Consider the following 17485-nt stretch of genomic DNA (forward strand, 5'->3'; position numbering starts at 1 on the left):
CGGAAAACTTTGCGACCTGCAGCTCTCTTTAGTCGCCACCTTGTCAAGAGTAAATGAATTGAGTTCAAGTGTCATGTAAACGGTGTGACCACCGGTGCATTGGAAAGCCCCAAACGGTAATCATTAGCATTCACGTGGGCCCCTAGAGTTGGCGACAGCAATCTTCTGGGGCCTTCCGTTACAAGCTATCATCCCAAGTTTCTCTCTCTCTCTTTTATTTTTTTTACAGGAAAGCCATAAGGGTTGAGCTTCATTAGCGAGAATAGCAGAGCTGGAAATTGAGTTGACCCCCGCGGTGATGATGCTCAACCCAGGGGTCGAAAGTGAGGAAGCCAATGGGAAAGCCACATCCCTCCCTAATAGGGCTGTCAAATATGCTATATCCAAATAAAAAACAAAACAAAAAAACAAGAAATTCGAAGGTAACAATTTATATTCGTTAGTTAAACATCTGCACTATGGCGGCTATCTGCCTTGCGTGTCTGCAGAGACCATTTATTAGAGCGAAATGGCCCAACTGCGAGTCATGAAGTGTATACCATTTCATACCATTGGCACAGCGTGCAATGGGTCATCTTGTTGGTATATAATATCTTTGATGTCTGCCTCGTGCATTGCATGACGGACAGGAGTCAGGCTGAAACGAGCGTGGTAATGATGGCAGAGAGTTCATAACAAGCAGGTTCTGATTCACAGCCCAACTCTAATTATTATTATGTATGGGAATGCATTTCTTGATTGTTGAATGATACCGTTATTTAATTTGTAATCAATTGTTTGTTAATTAGCCTATTGCAGAGAGCCCCTCACTTTAAATTTCTGATTCATGCGTGGTGCTGATGGACAGCTCCTTATCATTATCATTACAGTGTGTGAACATTTTTGAGATTTTCAAGGTGGCCTTGATTTGGAAAAGGTTTGGACCCGCTGTATTAGAATGTATTCGAACAATATATATATATATATATATATATATATATATATATATATCTTTATTTTTTATTTTTAAAGGAATATTCAAATGTGATTTATGGGTGGATTTTGAGAGCCTTACTTCCTAATAGCCAAGGATCGACACCATCAGGGATAAGAGGAAGGAGTTGATGAGAACTAAGACATATTTGGTTTGAACCTGGAGCCCCGTTTATTTTAAGGCCTTTTAATTGATTTCTACCAGTCGACCTTGGTGGAGGAGAATCATATTATGGTCACCTATTGACTAAGCCTTTTGTCTTAATTAACATCATTACTGTTAAGACATGTTCCCCAGGCAGGCACTCTCTTTCCCTCTCTCTCTACCCATAAACTAATAGGCCATTCCTCTTAGAGGGTAAATGTTTCAGCTCCTTTTCTTCTAGGGATGCACCGATATGACCATTTGTCCGATAACTATCTTAACATTACCGTTACAGCCGATAACCGATATTTACCAATGTCGATATCATAAAAAAAACAAGTTTATATGACAAACCAAATTTTATACATACTGAAAAACACATGCAAACACTGAATTGGAAATTAATTTCTTTATTTCCAAAACATTTGGAAAAGCCCATAAATCATAGATTTACCAGTTTCCTCTCGATATGAACATTTTGACCGATATTAACAACCAATACCGATAAAATGACTAACATCGGCCAATACCAATATGATTGCCGATATATGGTACATCCCTAGTTACTTCTCCTGTCTGACTAAAGTTCACTAAACCCATTGCCCTCTACCTCTTCTTCTCCTCTTGTTGTTTTCTCTCCTGCTCTGTGTGTGTGTGTGTGCGTGTGCGTGTGCGCGTGCGTGTGTCTGTGTGTGTGTGTGACCTGTCTCAGCCGCGGCACCTCCAGCCCTCCGCTCAGCCTGTCCAGTACCCAGCGGTCTCTTACCCCTCGCAGCTCCTCTCCGTCTCCCCTAACCAACAATACACTGTGGTACCCACCTGCCTCCTCTCTTCTCTTTACGCCTGCTCTGTCTTCCTCATGCTGTCCCGTCTCATCCATCTGGCTAGTAGGGATGTAACAATACATCGTGAGACCGTTAAAAATCCATACAAAATGTGTGAAGATTCAAATCGGTGAGATGAAAAATGAATCGCAATGCTTTTTTCTTCAGTTTTTCTTTTACAAAGAACAGGAAATATGTACTCATTGCAAAGTTTGTGTTTTGCAGTTATGCCCTACCTCGGATATAAAAAGTAATTCTATAATTTGATAAAGATAAGACATTTTACTTTGTGGTTTTTGTCTAAGACATGATTAAAGGATTATTTTTCAGTCATCATTTGTCTGCGATCTCATTTTTTTTTTTTTGAAAATCGCATTGTGAACTCTGTATTGTGAATCGTATTGAATCGTGAGTTGAGCGTTTGGTTACATCCCTACTGGCAATCTTTCCAATGTCCTCACTCCCTTCCTGCTCAGAAAGGGACCCAGGACAATCATCCCAGACAGACAGTGTTATTTGTATGGCACTACTCTGAAGGCAAAAATAATAATCTGCTGCAACCTTGCACCACCTCCAAGTTCCATGGAAAAACAACAACACACAAATGAAAAATTTAGCTACTCTTGAGGAACAATTGATGAGCTTTTCCCCCCTTTTTCCTATGGTAGGGCTGGGCAATATAACGATATATATCAATATTGTGATATGAGACTAGATATCGTCTTAGATTTTGTTGTCTTTTCCTGGTTTTAAAGGCTGCATTACATTTTAAGTGATGTCATTTTCTGAACTTACCAGACTCTTCTAGCTGTTCTATTATTTGCCTTTAACCACATTACTGATGATTATTTATCATTTATGTGAAAGCACCAATAGTCAGGGAAGGAAACCCTGTAAGTTGCATTTTACTTTGATCAGTCTTGTTTAAATAAAAGTGCTTGTTGTGATATCGCACATGTTGCTTTCACTTAACACATTGGGTGCCAGCCATGTTTTCATTCCTGTAGGTAAGTTGTGCCAGGGGTGTTTTTGACGATTCTGGCTCATTTTAGAACAGCCGAGGATTCTTTTCTGTTAAGAATTCATGAACAGCAATCATCTAAAAATAACTAATAGAATGTGTGCTTTCTCTGTCTAAAAGAGTTAGTTTGCAGAGTTAGTAGTTATGTAGATATTAGCCGTTGAGTACAGCATGGTTTCAGCGTCTGGAAATTTATTCAGAGATAAATGGCTTTTTGTGAAACAGTCACTTTAACCATTCATTTTTGGCATCAGTAAGACCGTCAGACATTCTAAACAATAGTTTTGAACAGTAATTTCCTCCATAACAACAGGAAACACCCCTCTCATTCAAACTCCTCCCTCCGTGTGTCTTCTCCTCCTTCCTCCTGGCTTCAGCGGGCGTGTCAGAAGCGTGTTGTGCTGCCTGCCTGTCTGTCTGCGTGCCTGCCTGCCTGCTTGCCTGAAATGGATTGGATTACTGTAAAATCGCCAAGCTTGCTCCCGCGGTGTGTGTGTGTGTGTGTGTGTGTGTGTGTGTGTGTGTGTGTGTGTGTGTGTGTGTGTGTGTGTGTGTGTGTGTGTGTGTTCGCGCGTTGATCCGCGGCTCTGGGGGGAAGGGATCTCTGTCCGTTCTGTGTGTGTGTCTCGGGCTTCTGACTGTAAAATCCAAGCCATTTCCGCGGAGGCGGCTGCTTTTGGGTCCCGTGGCTGTGACTTCTCTCGGTCTCTGTCGCCACTTAGTGGTCGGTAAAATAGATTACACACATGCTCTTGCTCCAAATAGTTATCTCGAAGATGTAAGAGGGGTTGATTGATGTCCCACCGTCAAAAAAACATGTAAGACGAGTTATTTCGGCTCTGGCACTCAAGCGTTGGATTATGTAAGACGAATTATTTCGGCTATGGCACTTAAGGTGTTAAAACTGAACATTTAGCCCACTTTGTAGAAAATACCGAGATATATATTGTGTATCATCATTCAGCCTAAAAATACCGAGATATGATTTTTTTGCAAGGTCCATGAATTAAAAAAGAACCAAAGAAAAGAAAAATTCTGCTACTCTTGATGGACAATTGACAAGCCTTTTTTTCTTCCTTCCTATGGCACTTCTGTGAAACAGATGATAGACGGTTCAGTTATCACAAATATCATTGATCAAAGATGAATGATGATTCATGACAGCCTTATTAAGTTGAAATCACTTCAGTTATTTGTTTGTGTGAGAAATCGTCAAGGGAGTAGAGATTTGTTCTCGAGGCTGTAAGTCAGACGTACTTTTTGCCATACATATGAGTATTCAAGCCTAATTTGACACAGACAGTGATTGGACATCTCATGAATAAGGAATAGCGAAGTCTTTCAGGCAAAATGAATGGAGCAAATTCTATTTTAGGTTTCCTGCCCACTGGACCTCTGAATACATCATGTGACATCAGTATCTGTTGTGCAGAATTGGTGTAAATGTGTGAAAAATACAGATCTAGCTGTGATTTTTTCCCCTTTTGTTTTACCTTTTACAGAAGTGGTTAAATTCACCTAATTTCAAAGTTAACTTAATTTTCTATATCACAAGGCAAATTAAATTTAGTCATCCTGAAAGTGAAGTGTGTCTCAGGTTTAATTAAAATGTCAGTGATTAATGTCATTTTAAATTTCATGTGTTGTTTTGCTACCCTATTCCCCTCCATTAATGCAGATCTACTGTTCTGCTAACCTCTTTTTTAACCTCCCTTCTCCCAATAAATATTCCCTTAATGACTGATTGAAGTTTTAAATTTGTAGAAGACTTTGAATAATTAATATGGCAACAGATGTTGAGTTTGATTTTCTATGAATAGAAATGCTGATAGTCCTGTGGGCGCCCGCCGCCCGGGTAGTACAGTGGTAGATTCCCTGCCTACCAATATGGTTGTCGCAGGTTTGAATTCCCGTGTTACCTACGGCTTGGTCAAGCGTCCACACAGGCGCAATTGGCTGTCTCTGTGGGTGGGAAGTGGTCGCTCCACTAGCGCCTCCTCTGGTCAATCAGGGCACCTGTTCAGCTGGGAGGGGAACTGGGGCAAATAACGTGATCCTCCTGCGCGCTATGTCCTGCCGGTGAAACTCCTCACTATCAGGTGAAAATAGTCTATAACTCTCCCCACGTCGACATAGGGGGTTGGAGTAACGACCGGGGTAACAACTAGGGTAACGACCCCCCCCAAAATAAAAGAAATATAAGAAAAGAAATGCCGATCGCCCTTGACCACCCCAGCACGTACGTAAAGTAAACCACGCTTCAAAACAGGTCACAAAAGGAGATTTGTAATAGCCTGTTACATGGCCTAAGTTTAACATGGAATCTTGTGTTTTTCTACTGTAAGATGAGTTTCCCCCTTGTCATTCTGCAGCAAGACAACCTGGGAGCCCAGTTCAGCCACATAAGCCTGGGCAGACAGGCCTCTGGTGAGAGCCGGGACGCCCATACTGCCATGTACCCCTCTGGGTCAGTGGTGCTCCAGGCCCCCCTGCCCCCGCAGCAGGCCGGCTACATGGTGCCCCCCCCAGGTCAGCCCGTACCTGCCCCAAACTACTCCACCCCTGCCCCGCCCCCCGTCAACCACACGCTCATGCAGCAGCAGGGATACATGCAACAACCCATGCAGCAGGTATGTACTAAACTGGGGTACGCATACCCCTATTCATTGCATCATATGCTATAGATTTCTCTTGCATTTTTCTAAGCAAAATGTTGTCATCGGGTAAAGGGGGTTGGATTAAAAAATCAGGGAAAGGGGGTACTGAAGCCAAACAAGTTTGAGACCCACTGTACTAGACAAAAACTGTATATAGCCTGTAGCCACAAAAGAATATAGCCTGTATGACATAGATGTGTGTACTAGTATGTATGTATATATGATGTAATATGACATGTACTGATTATGCTGCTGTGTAAAGCCCTTTGACACATGCATGTGTCAAAGTGCTGTATGAATAAAGCAAACAGCAGGTAACTGCTTTCTGTTAGTTTTAAAGGTCAAATGTCATGGCTTGGGTTCAGATTCATTCATATCATATTAGGGATGGGAATTTTGACTAATTTCTCCGCCGACTAGTCTCAGATTTTATTTACGACTAGTCGACTAGTCTATAAGCAAGAAAACTCGCACATATTAAATTAAAAGTTTAAAATGCAAATGTTTTGTGTATTTAGGAGCTATTTTAGCCCAAACATTCAGTACAAGCTGTTAATTTAAATTATATTGATGTAACAACAACTGATTGAATAAAGGTGAACAAATTAAAGAGAAATACATTTCTGATACGTTTGCCAATGCAATGCATGGCATTTATTATGAATAATGTTGTAGGACGGAGTTCCAGCGTGTCTTGCATGATTGTGTAAGCTATTTTTATGAAGGTGCTATATAATTTATGTTTACGTTCTAGACAGCCAATAGGCTCTTATGTTGAAGACAGGAAACGGAAGTGTGTGTGTTGTTGTTGTTGGGGCGCTTGACGCTAGGTTATGCTGGAAGCGGAAGAATAATAAAGCTGGCGTCTCATGCTGAGATTGTTCACGATTGGAGTTGCCCCGTTTATTGGTTTTTATTTATTATCATGCACACAGGCGACCACTTTTTATCCAGTCCCCACTCACTCATCGCACCTCGCGGAGATGTCCTTCATCCATATAATGACATGTTATAGTCATGTATGACTCGGTGGTTATGGCCGTCCACCCATCTGAAGTTATGGCCACATATTCTGCCCCCTCGAACGCTCGTTGCATCTTCTCTGTCATTGTACGATGGCTGATCTCGAGTCGAGACGTAATTGTTTTGCGAGTGCGGGGAGGAGGAGCAATTCTCTCCCTGGCTGCTCAGCCTGTTTACAAAGAAGCCGAGGCAGAGGCGTGAAGAACAAGATGCAGCGTTTAACCGACTAGTAAAATACTAAACGGTTAATAAATGAGTAGGCGATTAAACGATTAAACGACTAGTCGCGCACATCCCTATATCATATACAGTCCTTAGATATACACTACACAATGTTGTTTTGTTGTTTGCTATAGCTACAGTCGATGCAACATCATTATTTAGACCTCATTGGCCTTGCCTTATTCGTCTTATTTTCTTGCTGTGTCTGCTCGAGCATTTTAATATTTGACCTAAAGAGAGGCAGTGCAAGCCGAGAGCCTCAAGCTGCACAAACAGCGCTGACATATTAACGTGCACCTCGAGGGGCGTCTGGGTAGTGTAAAGGTAAAAGCACTCGCCCACCACCACGCAGACCGATTGGCCGTGTCTGCGGGTGGGAAGCTAGTGGGGTATGGTTTGTAGTGCCTCCTCTGGTCGGGCTGTTTGTGCGGACGGGAACTGGGGGGAATGGCATGATCCTCCCACATGCTACATCATGCCGGTGAACCTCCACACTGTCTGGTGGAGGAGATATGTGCTAGTCTACAACTTTCCCCAGATCGGCAGAGGGGGTGGAGCAACGGCGGAGACAGCAGGGGGAATTGGCCAAGTACAATTGGGGAGAGAATGAGGGAGAAAACAGAGAAAAAAGTTACGTGCACCTCTTTCGACCTACCGGTATGCATCTCTCCCCTTTGTGTCTCTGCAGATGGCAGCCTGCTACTGTGCGCCAGGCCAGTACCCCCTCTCCAACCAGCAGTACCGAGCAGTGGGCACAGTGCAGTACAGCGCCCCGCAGAGCCAGTCACTACCCCCCCCTACACAACAGACAGGTAACTACAGGCAGAAAGCCCAGTCCCATATTTGCACTCACTCAAAGTAACAAAAACAGGTTTTAACACATTGTTTTCCTAGTGTGATTTCGTTTTTTTCTGCAGCAAGTGAATTTAGTATGTGATATACCGGTAATTGAATTTCTGACTTGATAGCAGGCTACGTACCCCTAAATCCTCCCCTGCCCCTCCACTTTTTACTGCACACTGTGTGGTGTAGAGGGGCTTGTTACTGCTTCTTCACTCTCAACTCCGATACTCTCCTCTTCCGAACCCCCGTCCCCCCCTTCTTTTTCTGTCGCTCTCAGCACTTTGTTTTCTTTGGTGATCCATTCTTATGGCAGGTCCACAATGGGCTCGTCTTGAGTAAACTGCAGCGGGGAAATTAGGCGGTGCGTTGCCCCTGGGGCAGGAGAGCGGAGCGAGGAGCTAATTACAGCGTAGCGCTTTTCTCCCCGAGTCGGCCATTGTGTTGTGTTTCTAACCCTCACAATACCCATCCCCAATCAAATCCATGATTAGCATTGTTTCCTCCCCCGCTATGCTCGGCTAACTGCGGTATTATGCACCGGCTTGTCTCGGGAGAAGGATGCACCGTGCCACCAACATCAGAAAAGTGAAATGCTTTGGGATGTTTATGCTTTTTACCTGGAGTCAACAATTGAGCCAAGATAGCCTGATATTGCTGTTTGAGATGACATCCTTCAGACTACACCAAATACATTAAAAACTTTCTGTCTGAAGGCATTTATTAGCTTCTGACTCTGGGGAAATGGGGAATAACAGGCAAATTCCCCAAAACTGTGTCTCTGAACTATCTCGTGAACCAAATTACAAACATTTATGCTATTCTATGTGATTTCCTCTTGATAACTAATTTCATAACTATTTTTTCACTTCCATTCACTAAGCCTCCCCTGAAACTGTTTGGAGCCCCCCTGGGAAGGCCCGCCTCCCACTTTGAACACCTCTGTTCTACCGTGTTATAAAAGCATTGTATTTCCCACGGGTCCTTGAAATCCTTGAAAGTTTGTGAATTTGAGGGGGGGATCAAGGCCTTGAAGGTTTTTTTAAATAGACATAATTGAAAGTGCTTGAATTTATAGATTTTGTGCAAGAATATAAATTAATTTAATTTTTTTACTTATTAAATAGTTTTAACACAGCACAGTTGAGAAGTGTCCAGGAAAATGGTTGACCAATTTTCCAGTCATGAAAAAACACAGAAAATGAGAGAAATGGTAAAATATCCTGGAAAATCTTGTGTTGTCCTAGGAAAATATTTCAACATTCTCCTATAGTATTTTCCTTTAGCTAAGAATGAACTGCTAGGATATCAGAGTTTCCCAAAATGTTGGAACATTGCCACGGGCTAAGTTATGTTCAGGATCATATTAACATTCAAATAGTATTATATGGATGAGAGTATTCTGAATAGGCTCCTCTCGGTTATGTTGTGGAAATGCTGTGAATGCATCCCAAAGTCACACATGGTAGCACATGCAGGTTGGATGACATTACAACTTCAGTGGCCGAAAGTCCAAATAATGTAAGTTACGTTACGTAAATATTAGTCACTGCTGGCTAGTAACTGTGGTAGTTTTTTTTATGTTTACACAACACATCCCATCTTTAAAAGTATCAATTCCATCGCCATATATGTACATCTGCAGGTGTTTGCATTATTCTATGATCAATTTGTCATAATTTCTAAGCATGTACAGGAAGAGATGATTTCATAGATAAGTTGTAGCCATGGATTGCGCGTCTTTTCAATCAGACTTCCACAGAGGGGAACATGTCTGTCATACCAGCTAGATCATCACTGGAAAAGTCCTGGAAAATGATCTCTAGAAAAGAGTGGGAACCCTGAACAAGAGGGTCTGGAGACGGGGCCGGGGCGCTGTCTGAGAGGCCTATGATTCTCACAGTGAACCGGTCTCTTTTCCTGACCCTCACTCCTCCTCTCCTCATCACGCTCGTCCTCTCCTCCTCATGCTCCTCTCCTCATCATGCTCTTCCTCTCCTCCTCATGCTCCTCTCCTCCTCATGCTCCTCTCCTCATCATGCTCTTCCTCTCCTCATCATGCTCATCCTCTCCTCCTCATGCTCCTCTCCTCATCATCACGCTCCTCCTCTCCTCATCATGCTCTTCCTCTCCTCATCATCACGCTCCTCCTCTCCTCATCATGTTCGTCTTCTCATCATGCTCCTCATCACGCTCCTTCTCTCCTCACCAGGCTCGTCCTCTCATCACTCTCCTCCTCACGCTCCTCTCCTCATCACGCCCCTCCTCTCATCATGCGCCTCTCCGCATCACACTCCTCCTCTCATCACGCTCCTCCTCTCATCATGCTCCTCTCCTCATCACGCTCGTCCTCTCATCATGCTCCTCTCCTCATCATGCTCGTCCTCTCCGCATCACGCTCCTCCTCTCATCACTCTCCTCCTCATGCTCCTCTCCTCATCATGCTCGTCCTCTCATCATGCTCCTCTCCTCATCACTCTCCTCATCACGCTCGTCCTCTCCTCATCACGCTCGTCCTCTCCTCTTCATGCTCCTCTCCTCATCACTCTCCTCATGCTCGTCCTCTCCTCATCACGCTCGTCCTCTCCTCTTCATGCTCCTCTCCTCATCACTCTCCTCATGCTCGTCCTCTCCTCATCATGCTCGTCCTCTCCTCCTCATGCTCCTCTCCTCATCATGCTCGTCCTCTCCTCATGCTCCTCTCCTCATCACGCTCGTCCTCTCCTCATCATGCTCCTCTTCTCCTCATCACTCTCCTCATCATGCCCGTCCTTTCCTCATCACGCTCATCCTTTCCTCATCACTCTCCTCACGCTCATCCACATGCTGCTCCTCTCCTCATCACGGTCCTCTCCTCACACTCGTCCTCTCCTCATCACGCTCATCCACATGCTGCTCCTCTCCTCATCATGGTCCTCTCCTCATCACTCTCCTCATCATGGTCCTCTCCTCATCACTCTCCTCATCATGGTCCTCTCCTCATCACTCTCCTCTCCTCATCACTTTCCTCATCATGCTCCTCTCATCACTCTCCTCATCACGCTCGTCCTCTCCTCATGCTTGTCCTCTCCTCACGCTCGTTCCTCTCCTCATCACGCTCATCCACATGCTGCTCCTCTCCTCATCATGGTCCTCTCCTCATCACTCTCCTCATCATGGTCCTCTCCTCATCACTCTCCTCATCACGCTCCTCTCCTCATCACTTTCCTCATCATGCTCCTCTCATCACTCTCCTCATCACGCTCGTCCTCTCCTCATGCTTGTCCTCTCATCACACTCGTCCTCTCCTCATAATGCTCCTTCTCTCCCATTCTCTCCTCATAACATAGTCATCTACCTAAGGGAAAACCAAGATGTCAGCCTCCTTCAGGACGGACTGTCACATAATGAGGTCTCCTCTCTGTCAAATACCGAGCCTTCAACTTTGCTTTTCCGTCACAGGCTGTGAATATTTTCTCTGTGCTCGCTCTCTTCTCTATGATTCACTTTTCCATATTAAAAGTGTTATGGATCATTATCTGTATTGCTTAATTACTGTGTATTGGTGCTCATGGGTTGGCCACTACATTGCTGCATATAATCTTCCAATAGACAAATCAGTTGTAGTGCTGCATGATTTGGTGAAAAAGTCATATTTCGATTATTGTGGACAATATCACAATCTGCGATTGCGATATAATAAATGAATGGCATCATGAGTCTACATTTGCTTGGTTATCAAAGAATGCACAGATTACTGATGATTTTGAAATCTGTATTTCTCAACTCAAACATACAAATTGGCATAAAAATCTAAAAACAAAAAAAAGTACAGTACTGTTTTTAATGCCAGTAAAAAACGTTTGCAGATTTCTTTATTTAATGAAATTGCAGCCTTTTGCGGTTATACTGTACACTACGTTCCCCCTTCTTTAAGCAAATATATGCCTTTTTGTGTGTGTATGTAAGCTGGCCTAAGCACCAGTATATCTACTAAGGAGGAGTTGGGCAGTAAGCGTGTTGAATGTTATCTCCTGTAACCACCCGCCCATGCAGCCACAAACAACGTGTGCCTTTTTTTCAAGGGCGTCCAACTGTAGCCGGCAGAGAATCTGGCTTTTCCTCCGTTCAGCACGCCAGAGACTTTTCCTCCGTTCAGCACGCCGGAGACTTTTCCTCCGTTCAGCATGCCAGAGACTTTTCCTCCGTTCAGCACGCCGGAGACTTTTCCTCCGTTCAGCACGCCGGAGACTTTTCCTCCGTTCAGCACGCCGGAGACTGAATGTTTCATTTGATCATGGCTTCATGCTTGGTTTGTAAGTGGAGGTGAGAGAATGGCACTAAATATAGCCAGGCTCCGCCTCCCTGCCGGAGGCCATCCTTTTCTTTTGTCCCACTTCTCTCATCTGGGCCAACTTGATTGCCGTCGCTCTGGCCAGGAGAAATTGAAAACTGCCCAAGCCTCCTCTCTTTTGGCTTGCTGCTGTTTTTAGTATCCCGGTGCCTGCAATGGAGACTTTTTTTTTTCCATGGGCATTTTACACGGCTGCAATCGCTTGCTGGTAACCTTGACACTGATCTATTTTGCCCAGTGGAAGAAGAATGTCTGTTATTAGTTTCAGAGGATTCGTTCCCTCTAACAGTATTTCCATGCAATGTTTATTTCCTCCCAATATCTTCCCAGTGGTGATTTTTCCCCCAAGTAAAATTACTTAAGGGGAAAAGCAATTTATTCGCCACGCTGTTTTTCTTTTTACTTGACTGAATCATCGATTGTACCAGACGAAGTGAAGTACAATGCGTTGGGTCCCATGGAGCTACTTTGCCGATATTTTGCCCATTCATCTGAAATAATTAAGTCATTTTATTCCTCTTGCCTGACAGAATAACCTTGGCTTCTTCCCTTTCCCATCGCTCTAGGTTACCAAACTGTGATGCCAAATCAACCGCAGAGCTATCAGAGTATGATAGGAGTTCAACAGCAACAAAGTCAAACTCTGGTCAGTGGCCAGCATAGCAATATGGGAACTCAGATGCAAGGCATGATGGTCCAGTATCCCTCCATGCCATCTTATCAGGTGTGTATTCTATTCACAAAAACAAAAACAAAAAACAGCTAGTTCACTTTAGGGCTGCAACTAACAATTATTTTCATTATTGATTAATCTGTTGATTATTTTCTCAACTAATCGATTAGTCATGTCTACAAAATGTCACAAAATTGTGAAAAATATGGATGCACGATATATCGGCAATCATATCGGTATCGGCCAATGTTAGTCATGGTTTAACATATTGGCATCGGTCCAATGTTGGAATGTTCATATCGGTTATCGGTATCAGGCAAATTTTTCACATTGAGAGGAAACAAATTCAGTGTTTACATGTGTTTTTCAATAATGTACAAAATTTGATGTAATAGAAATGTGTTTTTGTACACATATCGACATCGGTAAATATTGGTTATTGGCCATAACAGTAATGTTAATATGTATCTGTTATCGGTATCGGCCAAAATTCTCATATCGGTGCATCCCAAGTGAAAAATGTCGATCACTTGTGCCAAGATGACATCCTCAAATGTCATCAGTTTACTGTCATAGAAGACTAAAGAAACCAGAAAATATTCACATTAAATTGAATCCAATCCAGTTCAAAGTTCAATGTGTTTGTCTTTTACCCCTCATAGATAAAAACAGTTTTAATAGTGAAAACTGTTGCCATGTCTATAGGAGTTGATTGTAAAGCTTGTGTGGGGCTCTCGTCTTTCCAGGTATCCATGCCCCAAGGTTCGCAGGGTCTACCACAGCAGACATATCAGCAGCCAATCCTCATCCCCAACCAGTCTAACCAGGGGCCCATGCCAGCCTCCAGTGTCCAGGTTTACTACAGTGTTATCACACCTAACCAACAGAACTCAATGAGGTACAGTAGCAAATGTGTATTATTATTATTCCGCTAGTTTAGATATTGAAGAATGCACTCAATTTAACAAACAACTGTTTTAGAATCACTAAATACTTATCATTTATTAGCAAACTAAGCTTGTTCAGGGCAAACCAAGCTTGTTCCCCAGCTTTCAGGGTGACTTTCAGATTTCAATGTATGACAGATCATCTGAAAGTTTACAATCTGTACGTTCATAATCTGTAAGAAGCTGAAAAACGACCATGGCCTCCAAAACACCAGTCCCTGTCAGATGCAGCAATCCTCAATTGGCGCTGGACCACTCTGCTGCCAGCCAAGATCCTTGTCAGATTAAACAAAGATAAAACAGAACCTTCATATCTTTCAACTTAAAGGGATACGCCAACATTTTGGTGTGGTGAGTACACGAGTCACAACATGTACATGTTGTGTTTAAACTTTCTGCTGCTGTTGGAATGTGTATTTTGGGCGACTGAACGGGGATAGGCAGCTGTACCGTTCACTACCATTGTAGCGCTAAGCTAAGTAGCAGCGAGGGCTGTACCGCTGTTTGTAGGGCACGCACAGTGACAATAAAGGCATTCACATTCTCTATTTACTTCAGTGTCTGCAAATAGGCGAATCTCCCAAAATGTTGGCGTATCCCTTTAACTTAACCTAACTTAAACCAATTCAACCTCTTAATAAACCGTATACATATCATATCATTAGTTTCTCTAAAGCAATGCCCCTTATGGTGTAGCAGCTGAAAGGCCTTTGGCTGGGAGCACCAATTGAAGATGGCTGCCACTGGAATGTTTGTCAGGTTCTAAACTTGTGAGCTTCCTGTTTGGTCAGAGCTTCCTGTTGGGTCAGCCTCATTCCTCATCCCTGCTTTTGACGCCGCTGTGCACGGGAAGGAAGGGATCACTTTTAAAGGCCCCTCGCCCCTTTAGGGAGCTCAATTTTAGTAGGCCAAGCTCAAGATGATTTATAAGGCCAGATATCCAGTGAGTCTTAATATAACAGCCATGGTCCCGCGTGGCGAGCGCCTCTCTCTGCACCATCCTTCATGTGGGCTGCTGCTGTGCAGATGCACACTATTCCTCTGGGGCCTGCCTGTCTGCAGCAGCTGCCTCTGTGCTTTGGGCTGACACATCACCCTTCACTTTGCTTATATCCTTATTCAATCAGCATGGAGGAGCCTCCAGAGCAGAAAACTGCAAGTGGCACCGGCACGCCTGCAATTTGGTTACCGAGCCAAGATGATAAATGCTTATTACCCCTTGATTTCTTTAGATTCGGTTTGAAATGAGGTCCGCAGAAACCCCCCACCCCCCGCCCCATCCCCCCAGCATTGGACCTCACTAGTGTTTGATGAGGAAATGTATGGTGATTCTAATGTAATACAGGCTATTGATCCCCAGTGTTCCACTTGGCTAATTTAGCCCGTTTTTAGGCCGCTACACTGATTTCTGAACACGCGGCGATGCTGTGCCAGTAGTCTAGTCTCTCAAGCCAGTCTATCTCTTCCACAATCTTTCGAATGCTCCAGAGACAGTCTGTACTTGCACCCATTAACATTTGGACAGATGAAATTGTCATCTTACAAAGAAAACCCCCCACTTCAGAACGGAAGGAAGTTCGATGGTGTTCGACCAATCACGACACATGTTCACGAAAATAAATATATAAATAAATAAATAATATCTTGCCCAATTTAATTTCAGCTCAGCAGCTAGCTTGGTAGGATTTGACTAAGTTTGTTTTCCAGTCAGAGGTATTAAGCGACTGCACGGGGGTACACGGTCAAGTGGGGAAATGAGCGGCTAGCCACCTTATTTTGACTGGATATCCTGCCTTATTTTGACTGGATATCCTGCCTTATTTTGACTGGATATCCTGCCTTATTTTGACCGGATATTGACAGGTAGGCGGGGGCGTTTGTAAATTGTGGGAGCCAACGCCTCTGTCTAGAGTGCTGCCCATGCTGCTTCAGCTTGTGTATTTCTCTCACTCCTGTCTGTCTCTGTGCAGCTCGTCTCACTCCTGTCTGTCTCTGTGCAGCTCATCTCACTCCTGTCTGTCTCTGTGCAGCTCGTCTCACTCCTGTCTGTCTCTGTGCAGCTCATCTCACTCCTGTCTGTCTCTGTGCAGCTCGTCTCACTCCTGTCTGTCTCTGTGCAGCTCATCTCACTCCTGTCTGTCTCTGTGCAGCTCATCTCACTCCTGTCTGTCTCTGTGCAGCTCATCTCCTGTCTGTCTCTGTGCAGCTTCTCTCACTCCTGTCTGTCTCTGTGCAGCTCATCTCACTCCTGTCTGTCTCTGTGCAGCTCGTCTCACTCCTGTCTGTCTCTGTGCAGCTCCTCTCACTCCTGTCTCTTTCTGTGCAGCTCGTCTCACTCCTGTCTGTCTCTGTGCAGCTCGTCTCACTCCTGTCTGTCTCTGTGCAGCTCATCTCCTGTCTGTCTCTGTGCAGCTCATCTCACTCCTGTCTGTCTCTGTGCAGCTCGTCTCACTCCTGTCTGTCTCTGTGCAGCTCATCTCACTCCTGTCTGTCTCTGTGCAGCTCATCTCACTCCTGTCTGTCTCTGTGCAGCTCCTCTCACTCCTGTCTGTCTCTGTGCAGCTCATCTCACTCCTGTCTGTCTCTGTGCAGCTCATCTCACTCCTGTCTGTCTCTGTGCAGCTCATCTCACTCCTGTCTGTCTCTGTGCAGCTCGTCTCACTCCTGTCTGTCTCTGTGCAGCTCCTCTCACTCCTGTCTGTCTCTGTGCAGCTCGTCTCACTCCTGTCTGTCTCTGTGCAGCTCGTCTCACTCCTGTCTGTCTCTGGGCAGCTCGTCTCACTTCTGTCTGTCTCTGCGCAGCTCGTCTCACTGCTGTCTGTCTCTGGGCAGGTCATCTCATCTCACTCCTGTCTGTCTCTCCTTGCAGCTCGTCTCACTCCTGTCTGTCTCTGGGCAACTTGTCTCACTCCTGTCTCTCTCTGGGCAACTCGTCTCACTCCCGTCTGTCTCTGTGCAGCTCGTCTCACTCCTGTCTGTCTCTGTGCAGCTCGTCTCACTCCTGTCTGTCTCTGGGCAGCTCGTCTCACTTCTGTCTGTCTCTGCGCAGCTCGTCTCACTGCTGTCTGTCTCTGGGCAGGTCATCTCATCTCACTCCTGTCTGTCTCTCCTTGCAGCTCGTCTCACTCCTGTCTGTCTCTGGGCAACTTGTCTCACTCCTGTCTCTCTCTGGGCAACTCGTCTCACTCCCGTCTGTCTCTGTGCAGCTCGTCGGTGGGGTTCTTGCCACCTCCGGGGTCAGAGCAGATGCAGTTTCCTCGGCCGTCCTCCCCCTGTAGCTCCCAGCAGATCCCTGCACAGCAGTGCTCAGGTACACCGCCACGCTCAATTAATATAAGGTTTCAACAAGGACATCAAAATCAATGGCTACTGTACCAATAAGCAAGTCAAGCAGAGTCAGCCAGTTGATCCTTGGTTGGTCGCAGTACAACTCTACCTCTGAAAATGGTTGCGGGGTACTCTAATAGCCGAGGAAAGTTCTGTGTCTTGTCTTCCCCCCCCCCCTTCAAATTTTCTTTGCAGAATAGAGATGAGATGAGAACAGAAGAACGCTTCACTAATGAATCCAAAACTTCCAAAATTAGATATCACTTGCTCAAAATGATGCCACTTCTCCCTTTCCTCCTCCATTCTATTTTTTACTCTCTACAATTCTATCCACTTACTGAACCCAGTCAACCCACCTCTGCCTGTCTCTTCCCTCAGAAGTGGAATATCCTTTCCCCTAACCCTGGAATTAGATTGCACTAGACAAAAGAGGGATGTCATCAAAAGAAATTACCTCTCGCCGAGTTCTCCTGCAAATAAAAATGGATGGAATTGATTCAA

At 44.6% G+C, this 17485-nt stretch overlaps 1 protein-coding gene across 7 annotated transcripts in view; it reads left to right on the forward strand.

Moving 5' to 3' along the window:
* LOC310778877 (R3H domain-containing protein 1-like) overlaps positions 1–17485 on the forward strand; it is a 116163-nt gene that overhangs the window by 88410 nt on the left and 10268 nt on the right. For 5 of the 7 annotated variants that reach the window (XM_083639334.1, XM_083639337.1, XM_083639335.1 and 2 more), the window contains 6 exons: positions 1830–1928; positions 5335–5592; positions 7553–7676; positions 12604–12761; positions 13457–13608; positions 16864–16967. In XM_083639334.1, coding sequence (XP_083495460.1) covers positions 1830–1928; positions 5335–5592; positions 7553–7676; positions 12604–12761; positions 13457–13608; positions 16864–16967 — 895 coding nt within the window. The remainder of the gene's footprint in view (positions 1–1829; positions 1929–5334; positions 5593–7552; positions 7677–12603; positions 12762–13456; positions 13609–16863; positions 16968–17485) is intronic. The other 2 variants (XR_014552789.1, XM_083639336.1) reach the window with 2 other exon arrangements.

This window comes from Poromitra crassiceps, assembly GCF_964638095.1.
Source record: "Poromitra crassiceps genome assembly, chromosome: 6".
NCBI lineage: Eukaryota > Metazoa > Chordata > Actinopteri > Beryciformes > Melamphaidae > Poromitra > Poromitra crassiceps.